Source organism: Arabidopsis thaliana, chromosome 5 (assembly GCF_000001735.4).
Source record: "Arabidopsis thaliana chromosome 5, partial sequence".
NCBI classification, from domain to species: Eukaryota; Viridiplantae; Streptophyta; class Magnoliopsida; order Brassicales; family Brassicaceae; genus Arabidopsis; species Arabidopsis thaliana.
Window position 1 is genome coordinate 5,617,821 of NC_003076.8, and position 25,220 is coordinate 5,643,040.

A 25,220-nucleotide genomic window follows, 5' to 3' on the forward strand; every position below is an offset into this window, starting at 1 on the left:
TACGTTCAGTTTTGTTTAACTTTGGATAAAAAATACAAATCAGAAATTTAAAAATTACTGTTACATGTGTATATACGTGTTTTGTGTATATTTCGAGAAAATTAGTAAACTAATTGAGAATAACTATATACAGCTGGTTAATACAAATAATGAAGTACACAACAAATATTCCATAATATGCAAATTTTTACAACATAAATTAAATGATATCAAAAGATCCGTTAAAGTAAAAGCGAGAAATTTTCGTTTCTGTCATTTAGTCACTAGTTCTCCGTCTCTCCCATTCTGACCATTCTCCATTCTCCATTCTCCCTAGGTTTGTGGTTTTCTCAAGTTTATCTTTAATCCGATCCGTTTCATTTTTCTGCCCCTTTTTCTTACGGCTTCATGTTCCATTGATTAGCTAGGTATACGATATTTGGGGTTTCTTAGAAAAGTTGTTAAAAATACATTCTTGGTTTTTGGGGTTTTAGGGTTTGAATACATTAACTTTTTTGTTGGTTTTTAGGGTTTAGAATACATTAACTAGCTTACAAGATTTGGGGTTTCTTTGAAAAGTTTGTTTTTTTGGATTTTGGTGCTCCATGATTTTTAGGGTTTGATGTATATTAAAGACAAACTACTAAGATTATCTACTTTCTTTACTTCTTTTTGAAACATTAATAAGCTTTATCATGAACCAAAGAACAATAGCTTTGTTCTCGAAATGGGGTCCTTGGTAGAACGCGTTTTGTTATTTTTCTGAATCTCAACTTTTTTTTGGTTCTGTTAGTTTTATTGATATATACGGTGATGACATTCCTTGATGTTCTTAGATCTGTTCAGATGGAAAGGGATGAGTGAATTTAATTACTTTAATGTAGCAAATCGACTGCTATTTCTATGCCTCTTTGAGATCTATGAATGGTAAAAGAACAAAAGCTTAGGTTTTCTTAATATAGTTAATTAGTCGTTGTAATTTTTGTTTACTTCGTTTAAATCGTAATTAAAAATAACATTACTCAATAGATGTGTGTGTTAGTGTAATGACTAATATACATGATATGCTCTATCGAATTATTTGACATAATCAAAACAGTTTCCTTTCTTCTTTTTTAGTCCGTAATAGATACTCAATTACTCATTAATTACTTTTTTGGTTAAGCTTACTTTACAGATGTGACTTTTTTCAGGATTTTCGAAACATGGACTGAACATTAGGGAAATTAAACTTCAAGGATTAGAAATTTCTGCACAAGTTGCACTATTTTAAAACTCTCTGACATGTTATATGTTTGAATAAATGAATGGTTACCTGCTTGACTATATAGTCTATAAGTTATATATGTGGTATGCATACTTTGGAAAACACATTAGATATTTGAGAATGATATAGTTAGAATCATAAATCAGTGGTTTAGAAAACAGAGCAATGATAGTAATCAGTTGAATTGTGTGATTACTATAATTAGATATACTCTCTCATAGTCATAGATATAGAAAGAGCTGGGAAATGTTAGATGAATATAGAAGAGGATTCCGGAGACAGGAAATGTTTCCTACTAATTCATGAAAACGTACTGCTAGTAGATAAACAGAACCGAAGAGGAATTTCAGTAAATATACATCTGTTCAGACAAGCTTAGAATTAATTATATTTTGTTCTAATACGTTTTCCAATGCTGAGCTTTGTTTTTGGAGAGTTTGTTATATATGAATATGGGGACCTTCCTGCGGAGAGAAAAACTAAAGCTCTGTAAATAACTTCGCTTTTTGTGTTTCAAGGGGAATATAATGGAAAAGGAAGATGGTGGTGGTGATGTTGGCGCGGGAGGAATTGGTGGTATCGGTGCGGGAGGCGGAAAAGGCAAGGGAAAGAATGTACCAAATGAACTCAAAGCTGAAGCAGAAGCTCGCCGTAAAGCTGAAGCAGAAGCTCGCCAGAAAGCTCAACAAGATCTTCCACAAGTTGATGAACATCCACTAGGGGTAAATTATTATATTCTAATTTATAGTTCTTGTTTGTAGTTTAGCTTTTACATTCACCATTGGCCTTTGCTACATTTTTATTAGGTCTTTGGTGACGGCAGCTATCTTATCAAGGATTGGCGTCAGTCACACAGAGCTTTACTTAGTAAAATTATCGAGCAGATACATGGTATGATACGTCAATTCCAACTTGAAACTTTTGTGCATAGTTAGTTATGTGAATTCCAAGTGATGGCTTGAGTGTTGTGGTTTATATATGTATTTGAATTTAAAATCTAGAGACACTGTGATTTAGGAAATTATATTTGGTTAGGATTGCTAAGATTCAATTTTATTTTCAAGTGCAGCTATTTGTTGGGCTCTAGTTTTGGGAAAAATATTGGAGTTTACCTACAACATGAATCGCCCTATTGCTCAACACATGTTTCTGGACATAGATAGTTTTGCTGAAAAGGTCAAGTTGAAAGCAGACGAGATTAATGCTCAGAAGAAAGTGATAACTGAGGATATGGCTGTTGGTTCTATGAAGAAAGCATTCGACCATGTATTTCTCAAAGGAATCGAAAAAGCTGATGGAAGGAAGAAGGTAGATATTTAGACATACTTTATTTATTTATTTGTTTGTCCGTATGTTTATATACTAATGTAAAGTCTTGACGCATGAAGATAATGTTTTATGTATATTTTGTAGGGTGGAGGAGATAAAGTGTTTACAATTAAAGGAAGGTTTAATGAAGTACAAAATGCAACGGCAATTGATATCGCCAACAAGGTGGATATAGGTCCTGTAGGCATAACCATTGATATGTCTGTGGGTCTTAGGAAACTTAAGGACGTAAGTTAAGGAATTAACTTAGATTCCAAGTATGCAATATTTTGTATTTAGCAACTAACTAAAACTTCATTTTTCTTCAATCGTTTTTACAGGGAATCTACATGGTCCCTAAGCCAAAAGATGGAGCACCAAAACATGCCCTTACAATCGTAGCTTATGGGATGACTAAAGAAGATGAGTTGTTTTTTGTTGTGCAAAACACATGGGGTACCATTTGGAGAGTTAATGGCGAAGGTAGGATGATCATCACTGACACTTGTCATATGTTTTATCTAGATGAAGTGATTGACGACAAAAAGAAGAAGGGAAAGGCTCCTATAGCTTAGTTGTTTAGGAAACTATTTTTTAAAATTTGAAAATTGCAATGACTATTTTGTCTTAAATCATATTTCCCATTCTTAAATCAAGTACTCTTTTGGAACATATTTGCAACTGTTTTTTAAGAAACATACTCTTGATTATCCAAATGAAATTCAAATGCCATCGATCATCACCAAGTTGATAATCAAACAACTTATATTATACAATGACCACATTATATTCTTTTTATTTGTCTTTAACACCAATAATCATATTATCAAACAACATAGCTATGAGTGAAGCAGTTGATTCTTTACTATCATATCAATATATATATATATATATATATATAAAAAAACATAATTCAATAACCATTAAACTTCATAGTTATACGGGGCACAACTTAAAAAGTTACAGCTTTAGGTCACATTACACAGGTAACATTGAGATAAACCAAGTTCCACCAAGATACAACTCGGAGCTTAATTATAACTGGAAGCCTAACTTCAATACATATCGTTCTTCAGCTAGACCAAACATCAACATTCCCAATCTGCAATTTAGCTTCAAAATATCAGAAATTCAGGACAAGAGAATCTTCCAAAAGTACAAGACAATATTACCATAAGCAAAGTTAACACAAATTCTAAGTTGTTCCCACTGAGCAACGAAAGACCTACCTATGGAAGTGTTAGGGGTTTAGGGGCTGGTCTGCAGAGAATGGGAACGGGAGATCGATCTCCAACGAAATCCATGGCCTTAGCCTGATACTCCATGAGAGGCCCATTGGGATACTCCCGAGCCATAAACGTTATATACACCTTCCAACTAGCTCCTCCACCAGTTGTAGTGGCTCTCACAATACTTACAAATTCCACAGTCTTTGCCTAAGAAAGCAAGAAAGATGACAAATGATCAATCTTATTATTATTAGAGTTGAGAATATTCTGAAAACAAAGCTTGAATTGCTGAGTACTGACCTTAAGGTCGTTGAGTTTCTTAACGCACGAGGAAGCCAGACCCGCCAAGTACTCCCTATTAGTCATGTTATCATAAGCTGGTCCATCTAGATTCTGAATAGCGTCGATGAAATTGAATGGATCTGGTAAAAAACCCTAAAAATCCATACAAAAAAATAAAGATTATGAAAAGAAACAATTGAAGGCAATCTTGTTAATTAGTGAGCAAGAAACTCCATTACCCTATTCTCCAAAGCCTGGATCCTCACTTCGCGGTATTCCATGTAAGCATTGTCGTTAGCGAAGCGGGCACGAAGCTCAGGATCGGATTCGTATTCGAGCCCATCAAAGCTGTCCACATCCCACTCCGGATCCGGTTTCGGTAAGTCTTCTATCACTTTGTAATCCCCATACGTCACGCTTCCATCACCTACTTCACTTTCGCTCTCGCCTTCGGTTTCAGTATCTCCGTCGTCTTCCTCGTCCACCCTATTCGGGGAAAACTTAAAGTTAAATTTTTCCTTATCGTACGCCAATAAATCCGTTTCTGAAGCTTGTTTTTCCGTCACATCGGAGCTACTATTGGTAGTCATCGTCGTCGGAGAAACGAACAAACCCTAGAATTTGATTTGGGATTCCCAACTAGACGATACGTTACGGACACCAAATTTAATGATGCTTGTTGCATGTAATTTACAGATATGCCATTTACTTCCTCCATTTCTCGTGACGTAATAATATATGGGCCTGGGGATTAAATGGATTAAGCCCAATAGAGAAACATAAACTACAACTATTCCCGCCCGTTTATTTACCGAACCAATGGATTTTAAGTTTTGATGGAAGCATTTTTTACTTACAAAGACTAATTTTGAAATTTGAACTATTACTTCTATATAACGCTATCTAACAAAACCATCAAAGTATGTGTAACAATAAATCTGTGGATGGAAGATAGAATCCCATCACTGAGATGAGATTCGAAGAACGATATATCGCAGTCCAGAAGATGAATACCTCAAAGAACAGAAATTTGATGATGGAAGATGATGAACAAGAGATTTGATTATGGAAGTTGATGATGAAGAGAATAAAATTTGTGTTTTTTTTTATTAGTTGCCCAAATGGCTTATAAATACTGATGATCGTACCAACTACCAAACCAACAAATTGGCTTTTACATCAACTACCAAATTTAAGAAAAATTAAAAATACTTAAACCGAGCTGTTGGATAAAAAGAGAGGATGAACTTAAACCGGAGAAATGAAGTTGGCTGAGATGATAATGCCTGTAAGTATATATGTTCACTGCACGTTATGCAAAAATTATTCATTGTCCACCGAGAGAATTCAAAATTAAGATAAGGTAAGTGACAAGTATGAAGGATCATCATATGATGTGATTCAGTGATTCTAATCGAACTAATATCTTTCTTCCAAAAATCATACACATATTGTCACTTACCTTGTCCTCGTGGAGTTTCCTAACGCACAAGGAAGCCAGATATATGTGTCAACTAACTCATCTCTAGTAGTCCTGTTTTTACCCGATGGGTGCTTCGAGACTACCAAAATTGTAGATTCCGTTTGCGTAATCTGGTATAAATCCCTGAAAAATCCCTAGGAAGCAACAATAATATGTTCATTATCTTCTTTGTAGTAACCTGAAGGCGAAAATGGTTTTCAATTAATCTTTTGATCAATGCGTCTTACCCTTCCCTAGCGTCAACGATACATACAGTCTACAAGTTAGGCAGAAAGATTATAAGTTACAAGACAATAAACAGACAATAATCCGCCCAGAGTTTGACTCGGTAAACAACAAAGAAGACTACTTATACATATATGCACCTTTAAATTAATATAGATTTCGGTTCCTGGTTTAGGACTTGGCCTGCAGAGAACTGGGACAGGACGTTCCTCATCCCCTAAGAAGACTATTACCTTGGCTTGGTACTCAACAAGAGGCCCATCAGAAAACTCTCGAGCCATAAAAGTGATGTACAACCTCCATGTAGCTGCTCCCCTTGCAGTAACTCTCGCAACATTTACCAACTCTAAAGTCGTTCCCTGTGAAAAATATATAAAACTCAAAAATAAATCCAAAAACCAAAATTCATATCTTAAGAAAAAAACAAAACAAAACTTCTCACTCACCTTGGTCTCGTTGTGTTTCTTAACACACACATTAGCAAGCTCTGCCATGAAATCCCTAGTACTGTTGTAGCCATCCATTTTACCGTCTAGATCAACATCGTCGATTCCGTTCAAGGTATCAGGAAGAAAACCCTAAAACATACAAAAGAGATTTGTTTTCATATTTATTTACTGATTTAATAAAAGCCAACTTCGACAACTAACTAGACAGGCATAGACAAATCTATTGGTGCATATATATTCAGCTAAAAAGGCAGAATGATTTTGCAACTGATACGACAAAATTAATAAGTGAAGAGGTTAACTTAAACAGATATACCAACGGTTACAAGAAAAGAATAAACAGTTTTGATTATACCTTACTCTTGAAAGCCTCGAGCCTGTCATTGTAGTATTCGTCATAATGTTGCTGGTGACGTCCGTACATCTTACGAACCCTGGGATTGATTTTAAATTCGTGACCATCAAAGCTGTCGACGTCCCACTCTGGTTCAGTTTCCGCTAACACGTTATACCCAGCCCACTCGCTGTCGCTGCCGTCATCCATATCGCTGTCGCTGCTGCTATCCTCGTCGACTTTAGAGATAACCTCCTCCGTGACCGATGAACTCATCATGGAGCCACGGTCTGCCGTTAATTCAATGATCGGTGTGGGAGTCATCGCCGGGGAAAGAAAATTAAGGAACCCTAGGACACGATTTGGCAATTCAGAATTTTTGTCAAGATCGATGTTGGTAAGTAATTAGGGCTGTGACATCATCTTTGGTTATTGACTTATTTCCTTGCGAAATAAATTAAAAGAGTAATTTTTGACCCAGTAGAATTATGATACTTACAATTTTGACCCGGTTATGTGATACAATCCAGTCCGGTTAACAAAATGTATACACCAACAATTATCAGTGCCAAGTGGAACAGAATTGTAAAATATTACTTGCCTTCTCACTGAAAAGCTAACTATAGAGTTTTAAGGCTACGGTCCAACAACCCCTTCGTCTAAACTAATTACTAAAAGAATATCTACATATACATTTTTGCAACTATTTTGTGAAATAAATCATGTAGTTGGAACTTATTTACAATGGTTGCCATTGGATTTTAATGTTTGTTTTTGATAATTAGAAAAAAAATCTTCGAATTAAAAATTTGACATTTAACAATCTTCCCTAAATCTCTCCACATTAACTACACGATTAGTTAATAAAATAAAACTTCAAAAATATTTAATATCATTTAATTACTACAAAATTATCATTTTTGATATTGCTTTTCTTCATAATTATAACAATTCGATTATAATCATCAAAGCGCAGAGATATTTGATAGCATTTAATTACTACAAAATTACAAAATATTTAGACAATAATTCATAAACATATCATAAATAAGATCAACATTAATAAAATAAATGGTTTTTTTACGGACTGGTTAGTGGGACGGGTTTGATAGGACGTTACTTAATAACAATTGTAAACTATAAAATAAAAATATTTTATAGATAGATACAATTTGCAAACTTTTATGTATACTACCCTTAAAAAATAAATTGTTTCCGCGGTGTACCGCGGATTAAAATCTAGTATTCATATAAAAATGCTTGCTACAAAATATTTAGAGAGGAAGAAGCCTTGTGAGAAAAGGCACAAGTTTAATTCATGTTTTGAGGTTTGATAATGATATGCACATGCTACAGCCTTTCAGGTGCAAAGAAATGTACAATTAGATCAGACGTACTGAAGAAACAAACAACTCTAGTAGCTACCAATGTCACCTACTTAACATATTCTAGTTTTTTTTCCCAAAAAGGTTCTTTTGATATATACTACAAACATAAAACATTACAGCGTTACACTGGAGAAACCAAAGTGAGAAGGCAAGCAACTTTTCTAACTTAGATATTACAACTGAAACTAAAGTCACTCCACATTCAACTACTAAAACAAAGGAAATAATATGATAACATCAAAACAGTCTTCATAACTTCCCCAATAAGATCATATTGAGAAGTGCAAATGATCTTATATAGCTTCCAACATTAGCCTTTGTTATGAAAGACACTTAACACATATTCTAGTTTATTACTAACTATCTGAACAATATACAAATATTCTTTGAAAAATTCAAGAACTAATTAAACAATACTTAATGAATTAGAAAATGATCTCTAGTAAAAAAAATCAGCGCTAATGGCATGATTAAACTATAAATTCCTATATATTATCATTACAATATAAAGGATATTTAATATAATTTTCCAATAAAACAATATTAGCTGGCCTAGTATTATATTATTACGCAATTCACTATTTTGTTCATCCTCTCATCATCTGTCAAATTTTAATCTTTTATAACTTCGATGCATCTTAGCCTTCGTCAACAATACATATATACAATCCGCAAAGATTACAAGTTAAAAAGAAAAGACAGTACATAATCCCTTCAGAGATCTCATGAGTTTGACACAATAAACAACAAAGAAGAGTTACACATATACCTTTAAATAAACTTTAAATTAATATAGATTTAGATTCCTGGTTTAGGAGCTGCTCTGCAGAGAACTGGGAAAGGATCCTTGACCCCTAAGAACTTTATTACCTTGGCTTGGTACTCAACAAGAGGCCCATCAGGAAACTCTCGAGCCATAAAAGTGATGTACAACCTCCATGTAGCTGCTCCCCTTTCAGTAGCTCTCACAACATTTACCAATTCCAAAGTATTTCCCTGTGAAAAAAAATGTATAAAATTCCAAATAAACCAAAATACGAAATTTCTTCAAAAAAAATAAAAAGTAATTCTTTCGACTCACGAACCTTGGTCTCGTTGTGTTTCTTAACACACACATTAGCAAGCTCTGCCATGAAATCCCTAGTACTGTTGTAGCCATCCATTTTTTCGTCTAGATAAACATCATAGATTCCATTCAGATGATCAGAAAGAAAACCCTAAAACAAACAAAAGACATTTGTTTTCATATTTTTTACTGATTTAATAAAAAACCAACTTGGACAACAAAGGCAGGCATACACAAATCTATTGGTGCATCTATATTCAGCAAAACAAATAGCAACTGATAAGAGAAAAGAAGAGGCTTATACAGATATGCCAATGGTTACAAGAAAAGAATTAAACAAATTGTACCTTATTCTCGAAAGCCTTGAGCCTGTTGTTGTAGTATTTGTCATAAAGTTCCTGGCTGCGGTACATTTGACGAACCCTGGGATTGATTTTAAACTCGTGACCGTCAAAGCTGTCGACGTCCCACTCTGGTTCAGTTTCCGCTAACACGTTATACCCAGCCCACTCGCTGTCGCTACCGTAATCCATATCGCTGTCGCTGCTACTATCGTCGTCTTCCTCGTCGACTTTAGAGACAACCTCCTCCTTGGTCGATGTACCCATCATGGAAACAGTTAATTCATTGTTGGTCGATGTCATCGCCGGAAAAAACGAAGGAACCCTAGAACACGATTTGGCAATTCAAGATTCTATCTCAACAGTGCGACAAGATCGATGTAGGTACTAGGTAACTAATTAGGGTTGTGACATCGTGTTTGCCTTTTTGGCTATTTCCCTGCGAAGGAAACGTGTCCCGGTAGATTATGGAACGGTTATTGAGTGGGATATTCGGTTATGTGATGTAATCCAGTCCGGTTTACAAAATGTATACACCAAAGTGGAACAAAAAACTTCAATTGTAAGATATTTTAAATTTTATCGGGATTGGTTTGGTATTTTGGCAAGAAAAAATATAACAGAGAGTTTTGTTTCAAACTTTTCGACCATGAAAAAAGTTCTCGAAACATAGTTGACGAGTTGGCCGATGTTCATATTTTTTTCTTTTCATAGTTGACGAGTTGACTATATGAAAATGAAACGTGGGGGACAAAATGGGGATTCAACGGATATGCAAGAATTATCATCAAAAAGACTTGTCCTATCTTTTACGTGAGTGGTTTGGTTAACTAATTAGTATAAGTTTAAAAATAAAACATATTTAATTATCTTGTGAAGATGGTAAATAATTTATTATTATTTTTATGGATGTAATTATCGTTATTATTGTTGTTTTTATCGACTGTGTATTTCTGATTTTTTTTTTAATTGACTCTAATATTGCAAGTTTCCGTTGACTTGTACTTTTTACACTAGTTGAAGTATATGGCAAATCTTCTTTACCATGAGTCGAACATAAACTCATTGATAACCATTAAAGGCACAACAAAATATTATAGTCATAGACTCATAGGTCACATATATAGGTCCCACACTTGATTACACCTAACACTTAACATAAAGCTTAAAACTATAACCTCAATGCATCTGAAGCTTGGTTAGCTAGGCGTCAACATATCCAATCTGCAATTTAGAAAGAAAGATTAAAGTCAATAATCCCATGAGATCTAATCAAAACTAACACATTACACTTTACACATCATATACTTAAATGACTACAACACACAAAGAATGATATCATACCTCAAATGCAAGTCTAAACAGAGAGTTTAGGACTTGGTCTGCAGAGAATAGGGAAAGGAGGTTTCTCCTGTCCTACATAACTCATGACTTTGGCATGGTACTCAACAAGAGGTCCATTGGGATACTCACGAGCCATAAACGTTATATAAGAATTCCATGTAGCTCCTCCTAATTCAATAACTCTTACAATCTCTACCAATTCCACAGTCGTTCCCTATATGATAGAATCAACAACCCAAATTTAATGAATCCAAAATGAAAAGTTTTGGATTCATAAGTGTGAATCACTAATTAATCACTAACCTTCTCATCGTTTAATTTCTTAACACACAAGTTAGCAAGATCTGTATTCAACTCTCGAGCGGTCATATTACGATACGCTACTTCTTCAAGATCTTGGATTGGGTAAGTCCCACTCAAAGGTTCTGGAAGAAAACCCTACAAAATTACAAAAAATTGTTCTCAAACCTAATATAATCGGCGAAATTTTTACAAGAAAAACCACAAAAAAAAATCGTTACCTTACTCTCGATAGCCTGACGCTTGCGGGTACGAAATTCTTGATAACTGTCTTCGTCGGAGAAAAACTGACGATCTTCAGGATCTGTCTCGTATTCACGACCATCGTAGCTGTCCACATCCCACTCCGGTTCTGGTTCTGGCACGTATTTATATCTTCTGTCGATATCGCTGCCTTCGTCGTCGTCTTCTTCCTCTTCGACTTTGTGCTCCTCCATGAGCGAAGAGTTCATCATTTTCGTCGTCGAAGCTTGTATCTCCATCTCTTCCTTGATCGATTCAGGAGCCATGATCGGAGAAAACCCTAGATCAGATCTTAAAAACAATTTGAGAATTTCAAGGAACCGGAACTTAAAAAGAGTATTTTACTACAAGCATGTGTTTCTCTTTGTGCATAATAGTTAGATTCTAAATTCCTTGTTTGCTAACAAGTTTAAGTGTTTTGACTTAATGTAGATTTTATGCATGTTTTGCAGATTTGTAAAATCAAGACAAGATTTCTTACCAAACCCACGCGACTCCTGAGGAAATTCGAGGATTACGTACTACTGATTATATTGGTATTAGTGTTAATGTACGTGGAATATTTTTTCGCATCGAAGAGGTAAGTATAAATAAAAACTGAAATTATATATAAAAAGCTATTCAATAGTATTAACCAATATAGTTTAATTATGATTGCTTATGTGAAACAATTTAAGGAGATCTATATTCTGCCTAAACCGGAAGAAGGTATCAGGTATGGGAGAGACATGCTTTGATCATTGTTGGTTACGGTACAACAAAAGATTGACAAATTGTTTTTCATTGTCCAAAACACGTAGAGGACAAATGTTAATTCGTTGTTGGTCGATGTCATCGCCGGAAAAAAACGAAGGAACCCTAGAACACGATTTGGCAATTCAAGACTCTATCTCAACAGTGCGACAAGATCGATGTAGGTTATTGATCAAGACTCAAATAAGAAAGGCCTAGTATTGGATATGTACTACAAGAGAGTGGGCCGAACATATGAGAAGTCTATGAAGAGCTTCTAGAAGAGGTGAAGGCACACAAATATCTCTTGTAGCCGTTGAAGAGGACTCACGAGTGTCTTTAGCAACAAGGTCAACCAATGACCAGTCACTCTCATCACCAAGACCAAGGAACCTCTTCTCTTATGTCTCTTTCAGTCTTACGTTAATTGTAAACAGCCATATTCTCTTTGTGTGTCTTTAAAAGCATTGTAAACACACAAAGGTTACTATCTAATTCTATCAATATGATTTGGTCTCATATTCTCTCACATACAAACTCTCTTGTTCTTCATAACTCTCTTAATCTTTAATACAATTCCGCATATTCTTTCATGGTATCAGAGCATAAGATCATGTCTTTATGCTTATAAATCTTCTATTCTCATTCTATTCTTCATTTTCTCGAAATCTCTTCATCATTCTCTAGCTTCATCTCTTTTAACCAACAGATAATAGCTTTATTCATCAGTCCGTTTGTGCTTGAATCATGGAGACTTCTCAAAAGATGATTACTACGGTGATACTTCAAGGGGGAAACTACCTAACTTGGTCAAGAACAACAAAAACGGTGTTGTGTGGTCGTGGGCTTTGGAGCCATGTAATCTCATCTAAAGCTCCAAAAGAAGCCAAAGAAGAAGAAGAAACGGAGACTATATCTCCCGAGGAAGAAAAATGGTTCCAAGAGGATCAAGCTGTCCTTGCTCTTCTTCAAAACTCTCTTGAAACCTCTATTCTAGAGGGATACTCTTACTGTGAGACAGCAAAAGAGTTGTGGGATACACTTAAAAACGTGTATGGGAACGAATCGAATTTGACCCGCGTGTTTGAAGTGAAGAAGGCGATTAACGAACTAAGTCAAGAAGACTTAGAGTTTACTAAACACTTTGGTAAGTTCAGGTCCTTATGGTCTGAACTTGAGAGCTTGAGGCCGGGAACGCTTGACCCGAAGATTCTCCACGAAAGGCGTGAGCAAGACAAGGTGTTTGGACTCCTTCTCACCTTAAATCCAGGGTACAATGACCTAATTAAACACTTGCTTAGGTCGGAGAAGTTACCAAGTCTTGATGAGGTGTGTTCTAAGATTCAGAAAGAGCAAGGATCAACCGGGCTATTTGGTGGAAAAAGTGAACTCATCACGGCTAACAAAGGAGAAGTAGTGGCGAACAAAGGTGTGTACAAGAATGAGGATAGAAAACTGTTGACTTGTGATCATTGTAAGAAGAAGGGCCACACCAAAGACAAATGTTGGTTGCTACATCCACACCTCAAGCCCGCCAAGTTCAAAGACTCAAGAGCTCATCTCTCTCAAGAAACTCATGAGGAGCAAAGTCAAGCCGGGTCATCGAAAGGAGAGACATCCACATCATTCGGAGACTATGTGAGGAAGTCGGACTTGGAAGCACTCATCAAGTCCATTGCTTCACTCAAAGAATCCGGTATCACTTTCTCATCACAAACATCTAGTAGTTCAATTGTGATAGACTCGGGTGCTTCTCATCATATGATTAGTAACTCTAATCTTCTTGATAACATAGAACCAGCTCTAGGACATGTTATTATTGCTAATGGTGACAAAGTTCCAATTGAAGGGATAGGAAACTTGAAATTGTTTAACAAAGATTCAAAAGCTTTCTTTATGCCTAAGTTCACATCTAACTTATTATCCGTGAAAAGGACCACTAGAGACTTAAATTGTTATGCGATTTTTGGCCCTAATGATGTGTATTTTCAGGATATTGAGACGGGAAAAGTTATTGGAGAAGGTGGTTCAAAAGGAGAACTCTATGTTCTTGAAGACTTGTCACCAAACTCTTCTAGCTGTTTTTCCTCTAAGTCACATTTAGGCATCTCTTTTAATACTTTGTGGCATGCTAGGCTAGGTCATCCTCATACTAGAGCTCTTAAACTCATGTTACCAAATATTTCTTTTGATCATACAAGTTGTGAGGCTTGTATTCTTGGTAAACATTGCAAATCGGTTTTTCCTAAATCTCTTACTATCTATGAGAAATGTTTTGATCTAGTTCATTCGGATGTTTGGACCTCACCATGTGTTTCTAGAGACAACAACAAATATTTTGTCACATTTATTGATGAGAAATCAAAGTACACTTGGATAACACTATTACCCTCAAAAGATAGAGTGTTTGAAGCTTTCACTAACTTTGAAACCTATGTCACTAATCAATTTAATGCAAAGATTAAAGTGTTTAGGACCGATAATGGAGGAGAATACACAAGCCAAAAGTTTCGAGATCATCTAGCCAAACGTGGAATAATACACCAAACAAGTTGCCCGTACACACCACAACAAAATGGAGTGGCGGAGAGAAAGAACCGACATCTCATGGAGGTGGCGCGGTCAATGATGTTTCATACAAGTGTTCCAAAGAGATTTTGGGGTGATGCGGTCTTAACCGCGTGCTACCTTATCAATCGAACACCAACTAAAGTCTTAAGTGACTTATCTCCCTTCGAGGTACTTAACAATATTAAACCGTTCATTGATCACTTACGAGTGTTTGGTTGTGTATGTTTTGTTTTGATACCCGGAGAACAAAGAAGCAAGCTAGATGCGAAGAGCACTAAGTGTATGTTTCTTGGCTACTCAACTACTCAAAAAGGATATAAATGCTTTGATCCAACCAAGAACCGCACATTTATATCCCGAGATGTCAAGTTTCTTGAAAACCAAGACTACAACAACAAGAAGGATTGGGAGAACCTAAAAGATCTTACTCATTCCACCTCCGATCGTGTTGCAACTCTAAAGTTTCTATTGGATCATTTGGGCAATGACTCAACTTCGACAACTCAACATCAACCGGAGATGACACAAGATCAAGAAGACTTGAATCAAGAGAATGAGGAGGTGTCCCTACAACATCAAGAAAATCTTACACACGTGCAAGAAGATCCTCCAAACACACAAGAACACTCTGAACATGTTCAAGAAATCCAAGATGACTCAAGTGAAGATGAAGAACGTACACAAGTTCTTCCACCTCCACCACCTCTTAGAAGGAGTACACGCATTCGACGCAAGAAGGAATTCTTCAACTCTAATGCGGTAGCTCATCCTTTCCAAGCGACATGTTCTCTTGCCCTTGTACCTCTAGATCATCAAGCGTTTCTCTCCAAGATTTCTGAGCATCGGATTCCTCAAACATATGAAGAGGCAATGGAAGTCAAGGAATGGAGGGATGCGATAGCCGATGAGATAAACGCTATGAAACGAAATCATACTTGGGATGAAGATGACTTACCTAAAGGAAAGAAAACAGTGAGCTCAAGGTGGGTATTCACAATCAAGTATAAGAGTAATGGAGATATCGAGAGATATAAAACTCGCTTGGTGGCTCGGGGGTTCACGCAAACATATGGCTCCGACTACATGGAGACTTTTGCTCCGGTGGCTAAGCTACACACGGTGAGAGTGGTTCTTGCCTTAGCAACAAATTTATCATGGGGACTATGGCAAATGGATGTCAAGAATGCATTTCTCCAAGGCGAACTTGAAGATGATGTGTATATGACGCCTCCACCCGGTCTAGAAGATACCATTCCATGTGATAAAGTGTTGAGACTACGCAAAGCTATCTATGGTCTTAAACAATCTCCACGTGCATGGTACCACAAGCTCAGCCGAACTCTTAAAGATCATGGATTCAAGAAGTCCGAGTCCGATCACACTTTGTTTACATTACAAAGTCCTCAAGGTATTGTCGTTGTTCTCATCTATGTTGATGATCTTATCATCACCGGAGACAACAAAGACGGTATAGACTCTACCAAGACTTTTCTTAAATCTTGTTTTGATATTAAAGATCTTGGTGAACTCAAATACTTCCTAGGAATTGAAGTGTGTCGCTCTAATGCTGGACTCTTTCTATCACAACGCAAATACACTCTTGACTTGTTGAATGAGACAGGTTTTATGGACGCTAAACCGGCTCGCACTCCACTTGAAGATGGCTACAAGGTCAATCGAAAGGGGGAGAAAGAAGATGAGAAGTTTGGCGATGCACCTCTCTATCGCAAACTTGTAGGTAAGTTGATCTATTTGACAAACACAAGACCTGACATTTGTTTTGCGGTAAATCAGGTTAGTCAACACATGAAAGTCCCGATGGTGTATCATTGGAACATGGTGGAGAGAATACTAAGGTATCTCAAAGGCAGCTCCGGACAAGGCATATGGATGGGAAAGAACTCAAGCACCGAGATAGTGGGATATTGCGATGCGGACTATGCGGGTGATAGAGGAGATAGAAGATCTACAACTGGTTATTGTACGTTCATTGGAGGTAACCTTGCAACTTGGAAGACAAAGAAACAGAAGGTGGTCTCATGTTCGAGTGCAGAATCGGAGTATAGAGCAATGAGAAAGCTCACCAACGAACTCACTTGGCTTAAAGCTCTTCTTAAAGATGTTGGCATTGAACAACACATGCCTATCACCATGCATTGTGACAACAAGGCAGCAATATACATAGCCTCAAATTCGGTGTTTCATGAGAGAACCAAGCATATTGAAGTCGATTGTCATAAAGTCCGAGAGAAGATCATCGAAGGAGTCACACTACCGTGTTATACAAGAAGTGAAGATCAGTTGGCGGATATCTTCACCAAAGCCGCAAGTCTCAAAGTTTGCAACTTCATACATGGCAAATTAGGACTTGTGGATCTATCTCACTCTTGATCTCATGTTCTCTAACCATGGACATCACACTCTTTTTCCCTTAGTAAAGTTTCTCCCATGTGGTTTTCTTTACTAAGGTTTTTAATGAGGTGATGAATCATGTGTTCCAAGCTTAGACTCTTGCATAAGTCTTGCGCTTGAGGGGGAGTATTGATCAAGACTCAAATAAGAAAGGCCTAGTATTGGATATGTACTACAAGAGAGTGGGCCGAACATATGAGAAGTCTATGAAGAGCTTCTAGAAGAGGTGAAGGCACACAAATATCTCTTGTAGCCGTTGAAGAGGACTCACGAGTGTCTTTAGCAACAAGGTCAACCAATGACCAGTCACTCTCATCACCAAGACCAAGGAACCTCTTCTCTTATGTCTCTTTCAGTCTTACGTTAATTGTAAACAGCCATATTCTCTTTGTGTGTCTTTAAAAGCATTGTAAACACACAAAGGTTACTATCTAATTCTATCAATATGATTTGGTCTCATATTCTCTCACATACAAACTCTCTTGTTCTTCATAACTCTCTTAATCTTTAATACAATTCCGCATATTCTTTCAGGTACTAGGTAAGTAATTAGGGTTGTGAAGTGTTTGCCTTTTTGGTTATTTCCCTGCGAAGGAAACGTGTCGCGGTAGATTATGGAACGGTTATTGAGTGGGATTTTCGGTTATGCGATGTAATCCAGTCCGGTTTACAAAATGTATACAACAAGTGGAACAGAACTTCAATTGTTAAATATTGGAAACTTTTTCGGGATTGGTTTGGTGTTTTGGTAAGAAAAAAATCATATTAAGTTGATGAATGATAAGTTAAATTTAACAGCTTACCAAAAAAAAATTAAATATAACAGAGTTTTCTTTAAAACTTTTCGACCATTAAAAAAGTTCTCGAAACATAGTACACGAGTTGGCCGATGTTCATTATTTTTTCTTTTCAAGACTATATGAAAATGAATATAGAGCTAGGGTTCACATTAAGATATTCCATCAATACATAGGTTGAACATCTATCCAGTTAAGTGGCTCAAAGCCTTGTTTCGCTATGAAAATCGATCGTTGATTTTGTAGATAAGTTCTTCGATGTTGATCTCCAAAGTTTTGTAGATACTTAAAGCTGAGTCAAACCTCCCATGATCAACTCATATATGGTTTCTTATGCTTTGCTTAATTTATGTTGGCTGCAATTATGCAAGTCTAGAGTTTAGTTCTTTCAAAAAAAAAAGGTTTAGGTTTAGTTTTGCCTTAGTTTTTAAAACAGTAGTACCAAACACTTTAAAGAATGTTAGTTCGGTTTAGATTTTTGATTAAGTACTTAGTACTTACTAATTGTGTATAGTGGAACCAGGCAGAGAAAAGGATAGACGAATCAATCTTATTGCGCAAAGGATCCAAAGAAACAGTAAAAGCCAAGAACTAGAATATTTACAAGCCCAAACTGTCATTAAACCATTAAGGCCCATAAGGTTCCCGTATGATTGAACTGAATCAGGTCGAGAAAAAGATAAACAGAGAAGAAAGAGAGTGATACTTCTTTAGGGAAAAATGAAAGATAGAGGGAAACTATTGAGATTGTTAGTCAAACAAAAGGTTACTATTAGTAAAACGATAGTGGGTACAGCTTTGATAAACTTAAATGCATTCGTAAATCATAAAATACGTAATTACCCTCATTTTATCCAACATTAGTAAGGTTTATCAAAGATAGCTGTAAAGTTCATAGAATTCTAGTCAGTTTTTCACAACTTTAAGTTTGAGTTTTGAGGTTTTCTCCTTCGTTTTGATTAATAAATAACCCTCTCTCTTGCTCATTAGTGCATGTCTTTAACTTCTCCGCAAAGGTATCATCTTTTCTCATTTTTTTTTTTGTCAAAACTTCTATGGGTGTAAGATTTATGTATTTCAAGATCGGTGGTGCTTCGAGTGTTGTAAACAAGATTTCTGTATCTCTTTTCATCGAAAAATGGGTTTCTCATTTGTCTTCCCTTGCAAATTAATAACTTGTTCAAAAAGAAACATGATCTCATATACATCATCGAACTTGTTAATACAATTTCTAAATGATTTTGAAAAATATGTTTATAATTGCTGATCATATGATTGAATCTTAAATCATTTTAGCTATTATAAATAAAGTTCTATTTTTTTGTTGTTGTTTTTATCTGTTTTATAGCTAAGATCACGGTTGATTAGTTTTAAACTTTAATGAATCTATATTCAACAGAAATGGAAGACTACAATGGTGGTTTTGGTGGCATTGGAACCGGGGGAGGGAAAGGCAAAGGAAAAAATATACCAAACCAACGCAAGCTAGATGTTGAAGCTCAACGTGAACAAGCGAAGAAAACACAACAAGATGGTGAAAGAGCAGAATCAGTCGAGGAATTTCCAATTCCAAAAGTGACGTTTATAATTTTAGTTTTATACTCTTTTTTTTGGTTATTGGAATGTTAAGAATATTATTTTGTTTATATGTCTAAAAATTATCTATGTTGTATAGGATTATGGGGATGGTAGTCGTATCGATTTCTGTTGGACTCGTACACATAAGCATTTGCTACAGAGAATTGTAGAGCAAAAAGAAGGTATCAATTATTTATTTTCTTATTCCAAAATATACTAGATGTATTATATAGAATAGAGTTAACAATGCTAATATATTTTTGTACATTGCAGACGATTGTTGGGCTTGGGCTCTAGTTAGAATCTTGCAATTTTACTACAACATGAACATTACCGCAATTGCTGAGCAGAAGACCTTATCAATCAAATCACTTGTCAACATGTGATACTTGGGAAGAAAGAAGCAGAGAACAATAACAAGTTAGACAAAAAAAGTTTGGCTGTTACTTCATTAAAGAGAGCTATTGACTACATTTTCGAGAAAGGAATTGAAAGAGATTATGGCACACAGGTTTCCATTCGTTTATAATAAAGAAGGATATACTTTTTCTATATGTTACATGCATTTTTAGCTCTTTGTGCATATAGTTTGTTTCTAATATCCTGTTTAGGAAAAAAAAAACAAAGTGACAAGCGTTTCCACATACTATATATGTGTGATTTTTTATATATGTTTAGCAGATGTATAAAATAAAGGCAAGTTTTATTACCAAACCCAACGCGACTCCGGAGGAAATCCGAGGATTACTACTCACTCAAGGTCCTATTGGTATAAGTGTTGATTTATGTGGAATATTTCGTCAAGTTTATGAGGTAACTAAAGAAATGTATAGTTTGTATTTGTATAGAATAAAACTATCCATCAATACAACGGCTATTAACCGATAAAATTTATTTATGATTGTTTATGTGAAACAGTTCAAGGGGATCTATGTTCTGCCTGAACCAAAAGAAAATATGGAAAGGCACGCTTTGATCATTGTGGGTTTTGGTACAACAAAAGATAGCAAATTGTTTTTCATTGTCCAAAACACGTGGGGGACAAAATGGGGATTCAACGGATATGCAAGAATTATCATCAAAAAGACTTGTCCTATCTTTTACGTGAGTGAATTGGTTAACTAATTATAAGTTTTAAAATAAAAACATATTTAATTATCTTGTGAAGATGGTAAATAATTTATTATTATTTTTATGGATGTAATTATCGTTATTATTGTTGTTTTTATCGACTCTAATCTATGGCTTGCCAGACTAGTATTTCTTAAATTTTTAATAATTGACTCTATTTGTTGTAAGCTTCCTTTGACTTGTACATGTTACAGTACTAGTTAAAGTATATGGCAAATCTTCTTAGTATGCATTATTTGAACATAGTCTCAATGATACATCAACCATTAAAAGTACAACAGAATTATAGTCATAGGTCACATATATAGGTCCCAAAGTTGACTACACTTAACACTTAATATAATAAAGCCTAAAACTACAACCTCATTGCATCTGAGCCTTGGTTAGCTAGGCGTCAACAAACCCAATCTGCAATTTAGGAGTCAACAACAAGAGATATCAAAACTGACACATTTACACTACACATCACATACTTAGAGACTGCAAAACACAAAGAAAGATATCATACCTAAAATGCAAGTCTAAACAGAGAGTTTAGGACTTGGTCTGCAAAGTATCGGGAAAGGAGGTTTCTCGTTTCCTGCATAGTTCATGACTTTGGCTTGGTACTCCACAAGAGGTCCATTAGGATACTCTCGAGCCATAAACGTTATATATGAATACCATCTAAATCCTCCTGAGTCAATAACTCTGACAATCTCTACCAATTCCACAGTCTGTCCCTATGAAAGAATCAACAACCCAAATTTAATGAATCCAAAATGAAACGTTGTAAATTCATTTGTGTGAATCACTAATCTCGCCCAAATCACTAACCTTCTCATCGTTTAATTTCTTAACACACAAGTTCGCAAGATTTGTCATCAACTCCCGAGCAGTCATGTTACGATACGCTATTTCATCCAGATACTTAATTGGGTAGATTCCACTCAAAGGTTCAGGAATAAAACCCTACAAGTTACACAAAACTGAGGATAATTCTCAATCCAAAACCAAATCGATGAAAATTTTACAAGAAAAACAAAAGAAAATCGTTATACCTTACTGGCGAAAGCCTGACGCTTGCGGATACGGTATTCATTATACTCATCCTCATCGGAGAAAATTTGACGATCTTCAGGATCGGATTCGTATTCACGACCATCGTAGCTGTCCACATCCCACTCCGGTTCTGGTCCTGGCACGTATTTATACCTTCTGTCGATATCACTGCCTCCGTCTTCTTCTTCCTCTTCGACTTTGTGCTCTTCCATTAGAGAAGAATTCACCATATCCGTCGTCGAAGCTTGTTTCACCGTCGATTCAGGAGCCATGATCGGAGAAAACCCTAGAACAGCTCTTTAAAAACAATTTGGGAATTTCCAAGAACCAGAACTTAAAAGAGTATTTTGAGCTTATTATTTTGTAATAAAATCAACACATTGCAACACATTTAAACAAAAGATCTCTTTCCAAATTGAGTGTTTTTTATTCAAACCAAAGGGAACAACACTTTTTGTTTATCTGTCTGAGACAACAAGAAGAACAACAAAAGAAAGACAAAGCACATTTGAGTCTCCCTCGCTACTCTGCAGTCTTATTATTCCCAGGCAATACCTGCAACGCAGTTCTGTTACTGGTCTTTATAGAAAGTTCCTTCACCATCTTCTCCAGTTGCCTTATGCTCGTATTTTTCAAGTTCTCTTCATCGATTGTCACCTTCTTCTTCTTCTTACCCTCCTCGCCTTTGCTCTCTCCATTCTCATTGTTGTTAACATTCATCATCATCATCTCCATGTTGTTCTCCTTGTTCTCATTGACCAGCTTCAGAGGCGAGTTCTTTAATGGAGTTGTTGATTTGCTTGGTCTTGGGAATTGAGTTGAGATTGATTCTACTGCAAATGGAGATACCAGAGTTGTTTTGATGACTTTAGCCTCTTCAAGACGAGGAGGTGAATTTGGAGCAGTAGCAGCAGAGCCTTCTGATCCCGAAAGAGTCATCTCTTCATCCGCAATATCAGATCCCACTACGGCTTGGTTCGAATCAGCTTCAGAGATAGTGCCGTCTGAGTCAACACCAGAATGATTTTCTTCCGGTTCTGTTTCGGAATCACTGTCGGTTTGGTCCACCATTGTCTCTTCATCAAAATTGTTGATCTTCTCAGGTTCAGAGTCATTCTCCTGAATTGCCTGTTTGGTTTTTGAATCACCAGCATCACTATCGGTTTGGTTCACCTTTGTCTCTGGCTCAGCATCATTCTCCTGAATTGCATGTTCTGTTTCTTGTTGGTCTACTGACCTATCAATAGCTAGAACGTTCTTGGACTCTGCGAAAGAAAGAAGATTTGATTTAGAAATGTAAACAAGAAAAATGGTTAAGGGTAGTTATTTATAATACTAGTTGCATACCATTATCATCATTGTGTGTCTCAGTGATTGCAGATTCCAAGAGAGGAATATCACTAACATCAACATATATCACAAGATCTCCAATCTCCTGATCATTGTCATTCTTCTTCGGACCTTCCTCACAGATGGCCTGCAACGTTTCTTCTTCTTTGTCTACTTGGACTAAGCTATTCTCAGATTCTGTAAAAGAAAGCTACATCATTTAGAAACACCGACAAGAAAATAACAGATAAACACTGATTGTATATGAATGCTTGCATTACCCTTTTTATCAGCCGTAACTTCATTCATCTCTTCCTTGTTGGCCTCCGTGTTTGCATCCATAACAACAATTACCTCAAGATCTCCAGCTATCTTGTCACTGTCATTCTTCAAGTTCTCCCATACTTGTTCCATGGAAACACTTAAATCTCTACCTGGGATAACTTCACCCTCTGAACCTGCATATTACAACAAAATTCATTACAGACCAACCAATTTATTTGATTGAAGCAATAAAAGAAAAGGTAAGGCATTGTGTCTAACCAGTTAGATTCTTCTCCTGTGCAGATACTTTCTGTTCTGTATCTTCATTCTTGGCAGGTTTATTATCCACAGTTTCTTTAGTCTTCAAACTCAGATCGGCCATACATTTCTCTAACAGCCTGGTTGATCTCCTAGTGCTGTAGACCGACTGGACCAATTCATCCTTCTTAGTGCAAGAAGTTGCTGCTGAAGTTTTCCTTGTGCTTCCTGCTGCTGGAGTTTTGAGCACATTGGCTTCAAACTTGACATTGCTAGTCTTCATTTCTTGAGCAACATTCTTGTTTATGTTTTCCTGGTCCATATCTCCAGCAAGAGACTTGCTCGTCGAACGACAAGAACGGGACACCAACTGAGATGATGGCTGAGGCTCAGCTTTTGTTGTGGTCTTCCGTCGAGTTGTTCTAGTTGCAGTGCTTGGTGGCAGCTTTGCTACACTGGTTGGAGAATGCGGAGCACTGGATTCAGATTGATTCATGTATTCATCAAGACCATCAACCTATACAATTTGACAGAAACAAAACATTGCGATTAATTATTGATGCAAGTTAACCAAGTAATTCAGAATCTAGGAGCCACCAATTATGGAGTCTCGGTGCGTTTAACGAAACCACGAGCAATGACTCAAGATCAAACACAGATAACTCAAGATCAAACACAGATAACTCAAGAGCAAAAACCACGACTCCAACTTGAGAAAAATGATCTAAACAAGTTCAATTTCTAAACCACCATGCTAAGACTAATCATCAACAGAGGTGGAGTTAATCGACGAATAAGGCAGTGATGACCTAACAAGAAAACATTGAGATCCAGAAATATCCAAAAGTACCAAAACGATATCTCGCTCTTGATTGATTTGACAAATTTCCGTAGATTATATAACAAATCAAGCAGCGATCGACCAGAACAACAAATCTGAGATCGAAAATTTTCAAAGCAAAAACGATTCTCAATCTTGCTCAATTCCACAGATCTTCGTCACTAAACGAGCAAGCACGATTACTATCCGATTCATATAAATGTATCCATAAACAACTACAGATCCAGGATGCGAGTGTGAGCGATTTCCAAAATTGTTCAGATTCAGAATGAAATCGAGCGAACAGATGAAGAAAACTTACAATCTCAAGAGATTTGAGAGCATCAGCCATGGCGATATTGGTCATATTAGCTGGGATTTTGTTCCTCTTGCAGAGAAATTGAAGATCCCTTCTCAAAAGGCTGTGGAAATCCATTTCCGCGAAATCGAGAGAGAGTGAGAGAATTTTCTGGTTGGGAGAGAAATTGAGATTGGCAGAGAAAACAAGATGTTTTTTGCTATGAGTGTAAAGATGAGAGCAAATAGGGTATTTATATCTCGTTTCCAAGGGAAGCCATTGAATCCCTAAGATTGCAAGTGTGACCGTTGTTGGAGCGGAGCTTTTAAATTTTGAATTTTTTGGGAAATTAATATTTTAATTAGTTTCTCTTACACTCTCCACCTTGTCATGTATCTGCCAAAAAAAGGAAGAAATATTCCGAAAAAGGACACCGGAATAAGAAAATTACAGTATTTCAAGAGCATTTTAGGAATTTTTAATTCAAATCATAGGATTTTAATAGTGTTTTTATAAAGTTATGGGCCATATTTGAGTAAACATAAAAGTATAGTTATGGGCCATATAAACAATACAGCCCAGATAAGGTGTTATGGGCCATACGTTGTGTAGGGAGTAATCACATTGCAATATAACTTGTTTAGTATTATGATCGAAAGTTCAATTTATTATTTATCCTACCTTTCTCTTTATTAGTTTAGTTAATATATGAACCAGAAGTAATTTTTCAAACTGCAACAAGTGATACATT

The 25,220-nt window shown here is 36.2% G+C and overlaps 9 protein-coding genes and 1 pseudogene across 10 annotated transcripts; 4 read left to right on the forward strand and 6 right to left on the reverse strand.

Annotated features, from left to right (window-relative positions):
• Nucleotides 1-1,773: 1,773 nt before the first annotated feature.
• AT5G17080 (Cysteine proteinases superfamily protein) lies at nucleotides 1,774-3,129 on the forward strand (the record flags this gene model as incomplete). The annotated part of the gene is made up of 5 exons (NM_121714.1): nucleotides 1,774-1,968; nucleotides 2,053-2,137; nucleotides 2,316-2,554; nucleotides 2,660-2,803; nucleotides 2,896-3,129. The coding sequence occupies 5 exons, from the start codon at nucleotides 1,774-1,776 to the stop codon at nucleotides 3,127-3,129; spliced, it is 897 nt and encodes a 298-aa protein (NP_197210.1).
• A 299-nt stretch (nucleotides 3,130-3,428) lies between these two features.
• Nucleotides 3,429-4,722, reverse strand: AT5G17090 (Cystatin/monellin superfamily protein). Its single transcript, NM_121715.4, has 4 exons — nucleotides 4,305-4,722; nucleotides 4,084-4,218; nucleotides 3,784-3,990; nucleotides 3,429-3,656 (listed from the first exon to the last, which is right to left on the reverse strand). The coding sequence occupies exons 1-3, from the start codon at nucleotides 4,653-4,655 to the stop codon at nucleotides 3,784-3,786; spliced, it is 693 nt and encodes a 230-aa protein (NP_197211.1). The 5' UTR covers nucleotides 4,656-4,722; the 3' UTR covers nucleotides 3,429-3,656.
• Nucleotides 4,723-5,200: 478 nt separating this feature from the next.
• On the reverse strand, nucleotides 5,201-6,980 carry AT5G17100 (Cystatin/monellin superfamily protein). The gene is made up of 6 exons (NM_121716.2): nucleotides 6,578-6,980; nucleotides 6,220-6,351; nucleotides 5,914-6,132; nucleotides 5,776-5,804; nucleotides 5,528-5,682; nucleotides 5,201-5,370 (listed from the first exon to the last, which is right to left on the reverse strand). Exons 1-5 carry the CDS (start codon nucleotides 6,878-6,880, stop codon nucleotides 5,628-5,630), a joined length of 738 nt encoding a protein of 245 aa, NP_197212.2. The 5' UTR covers nucleotides 6,881-6,980; the 3' UTR covers nucleotides 5,201-5,370; nucleotides 5,528-5,627.
• A 1,762-nt stretch (nucleotides 6,981-8,742) lies between these two features.
• On the reverse strand, nucleotides 8,743-9,654 carry AT5G17110 (Cystatin/monellin superfamily protein; the record flags this gene model as incomplete). The annotated part of the gene is made up of 3 exons (NM_121717.1): nucleotides 8,743-8,940; nucleotides 9,030-9,161; nucleotides 9,358-9,654. The coding sequence occupies 3 exons, from the start codon at nucleotides 9,652-9,654 to the stop codon at nucleotides 8,743-8,745; spliced, it is 627 nt and encodes a 208-aa protein (NP_197213.1).
• A 1,054-nt stretch (nucleotides 9,655-10,708) lies between these two features.
• AT5G17120 (Cystatin/monellin superfamily protein) lies at nucleotides 10,709-11,504 on the reverse strand (the record flags this gene model as incomplete). Its single annotated transcript, NM_121718.1, has 3 exons — nucleotides 10,709-10,909; nucleotides 10,999-11,133; nucleotides 11,217-11,504. The coding sequence occupies 3 exons, from the start codon at nucleotides 11,502-11,504 to the stop codon at nucleotides 10,709-10,711; spliced, it is 624 nt and encodes a 207-aa protein (NP_197214.1).
• Nucleotides 11,505-12,717: 1,213 nt separating this feature from the next.
• AT5G17125 lies at nucleotides 12,718-16,944 on the forward strand (annotated as a pseudogene; the record flags this gene model as incomplete). Its single annotated transcript has 1 exon — nucleotides 12,718-16,944.
• Nucleotides 16,945-19,148: 2,204 nt separating this feature from the next.
• AT5G17130 (cysteine-type peptidase) lies at nucleotides 19,149-19,907 on the forward strand. The gene is made up of 3 exons (NM_121719.2): nucleotides 19,149-19,325; nucleotides 19,426-19,510; nucleotides 19,602-19,907. Exons 1-3 carry the CDS (start codon nucleotides 19,152-19,154, stop codon nucleotides 19,712-19,714), a joined length of 372 nt encoding a protein of 123 aa, NP_197215.1. The 5' UTR covers nucleotides 19,149-19,151; the 3' UTR covers nucleotides 19,715-19,907.
• Nucleotides 19,908-20,009: 102 nt separating this feature from the next.
• On the forward strand, nucleotides 20,010-20,453 carry AT5G17140 (Cysteine proteinases superfamily protein; the record flags this gene model as incomplete). Its single annotated transcript, NM_121720.1, has 2 exons — nucleotides 20,010-20,141; nucleotides 20,247-20,453. The coding sequence occupies 2 exons, from the start codon at nucleotides 20,010-20,012 to the stop codon at nucleotides 20,451-20,453; spliced, it is 339 nt and encodes a 112-aa protein (NP_197216.1).
• Nucleotides 20,454-20,654: 201 nt separating this feature from the next.
• Nucleotides 20,655-21,809, reverse strand: AT5G17150 (Cystatin/monellin superfamily protein). Its single transcript, NM_121721.6, has 4 exons — nucleotides 21,500-21,809; nucleotides 21,276-21,410; nucleotides 20,968-21,181; nucleotides 20,655-20,867 (listed from the first exon to the last, which is right to left on the reverse strand). The coding sequence occupies exons 1-3, from the start codon at nucleotides 21,770-21,772 to the stop codon at nucleotides 20,981-20,983; spliced, it is 609 nt and encodes a 202-aa protein (NP_197217.4). The 5' UTR covers nucleotides 21,773-21,809; the 3' UTR covers nucleotides 20,655-20,867; nucleotides 20,968-20,980.
• Nucleotides 21,810-21,825: 16 nt separating this feature from the next.
• AT5G17160 (aspartic/glutamic acid-rich protein) lies at nucleotides 21,826-24,803 on the reverse strand. Its single transcript, NM_121722.4, has 5 exons — nucleotides 24,494-24,803; nucleotides 23,373-23,868; nucleotides 23,111-23,287; nucleotides 22,848-23,027; nucleotides 21,826-22,765 (listed from the first exon to the last, which is right to left on the reverse strand). The coding sequence occupies exons 1-5, from the start codon at nucleotides 24,605-24,607 to the stop codon at nucleotides 22,023-22,025; spliced, it is 1,710 nt and encodes a 569-aa protein (NP_197218.2). The 5' UTR covers nucleotides 24,608-24,803; the 3' UTR covers nucleotides 21,826-22,022.
• Nucleotides 24,804-25,220: the final 417 nt, after the last annotated feature.

What these genes read in the sequence shown, in the direction of transcription:
- AT5G17090 (NM_121715.4), bottom strand. Translation starts at nt 4,655, where the DNA reads ATGACTACCAATAGTAGCTCCGATGTGACGGAAAAACAAGCTTCAGAA. An exon ending in TCCAGGCTTTGGAGAATAGG is followed by an intron (nt 4,219 to 4,304) that starts GTAATGGAGTTT and finishes ATGGATTTTTAG; the next exon opens with GGTTTTTTACCAGATCCATT. An exon ending in AGAAACTCAACGACCTTAAG is followed by an intron (nt 3,991 to 4,083) that starts GTCAGTACTCAG and finishes TTGCTTTCTTAG; the next exon opens with GCAAAGACTGTGGAATTTGT.
- AT5G17100 (NM_121716.2), bottom strand. Translation starts at nt 6,880, where the DNA reads ATGACTCCCACACCGATCATTGAATTAACGGCAGACCGTGGCTCCATG. An exon ending in TCGAGGCTTTCAAGAGTAAG is followed by an intron (nt 6,352 to 6,577) that starts GTATAATCAAAA and finishes TGTATGTTTTAG; the next exon opens with GGTTTTCTTCCTGATACCTT. An exon ending in AGAAACACAACGAGACCAAG is followed by an intron (nt 6,133 to 6,219) that starts GTGAGTGAGAAG and finishes TATTTTTCACAG; the next exon opens with GGAACGACTTTAGAGTTGGT.
- AT5G17130 (NM_121719.2), top strand. Translation starts at nt 19,152, where the DNA reads ATGGAAGACTACAATGGTGGTTTTGGTGGCATTGGAACCGGGGGAGGG. An exon ending in AGGAATTTCCAATTCCAAAA is followed by an intron (nt 19,326 to 19,425) that starts GTGACGTTTATA and finishes TATGTTGTATAG; the next exon opens with GATTATGGGGATGGTAGTCG. An exon ending in AATTGTAGAGCAAAAAGAAG is followed by an intron (nt 19,511 to 19,601) that starts GTATCAATTATT and finishes TGTACATTGCAG; the next exon opens with ACGATTGTTGGGCTTGGGCT.
- AT5G17150 (NM_121721.6), bottom strand. Translation starts at nt 21,772, where the DNA reads ATGGCTCCTGAATCGACGGTGAAACAAGCTTCGACGACGGATATGGTG. An exon ending in GTCAGGCTTTCGCCAGTAAG is followed by an intron (nt 21,411 to 21,499) that starts GTATAACGATTT and finishes TGTAACTTGTAG; the next exon opens with GGTTTTATTCCTGAACCTTT. An exon ending in AGAAATTAAACGATGAGAAG is followed by an intron (nt 21,182 to 21,275) that starts GTTAGTGATTTG and finishes ATTCTTTCATAG; the next exon opens with GGACAGACTGTGGAATTGGT.
- AT5G17160 (NM_121722.4), bottom strand. Translation starts at nt 24,607, where the DNA reads ATGGATTTCCACAGCCTTTTGAGAAGGGATCTTCAATTTCTCTGCAAG. An exon ending in CTCTCAAATCTCTTGAGATT is followed by an intron (nt 23,869 to 24,493) that starts GTAAGTTTTCTT and finishes CAAATTGTATAG; the next exon opens with GTTGATGGTCTTGATGAATA. An exon ending in GACACACAATGATGATAATG is followed by an intron (nt 22,766 to 22,847) that starts GTATGCAACTAG and finishes TTTCTTTCGCAG; the next exon opens with AGTCCAAGAACGTTCTAGCT.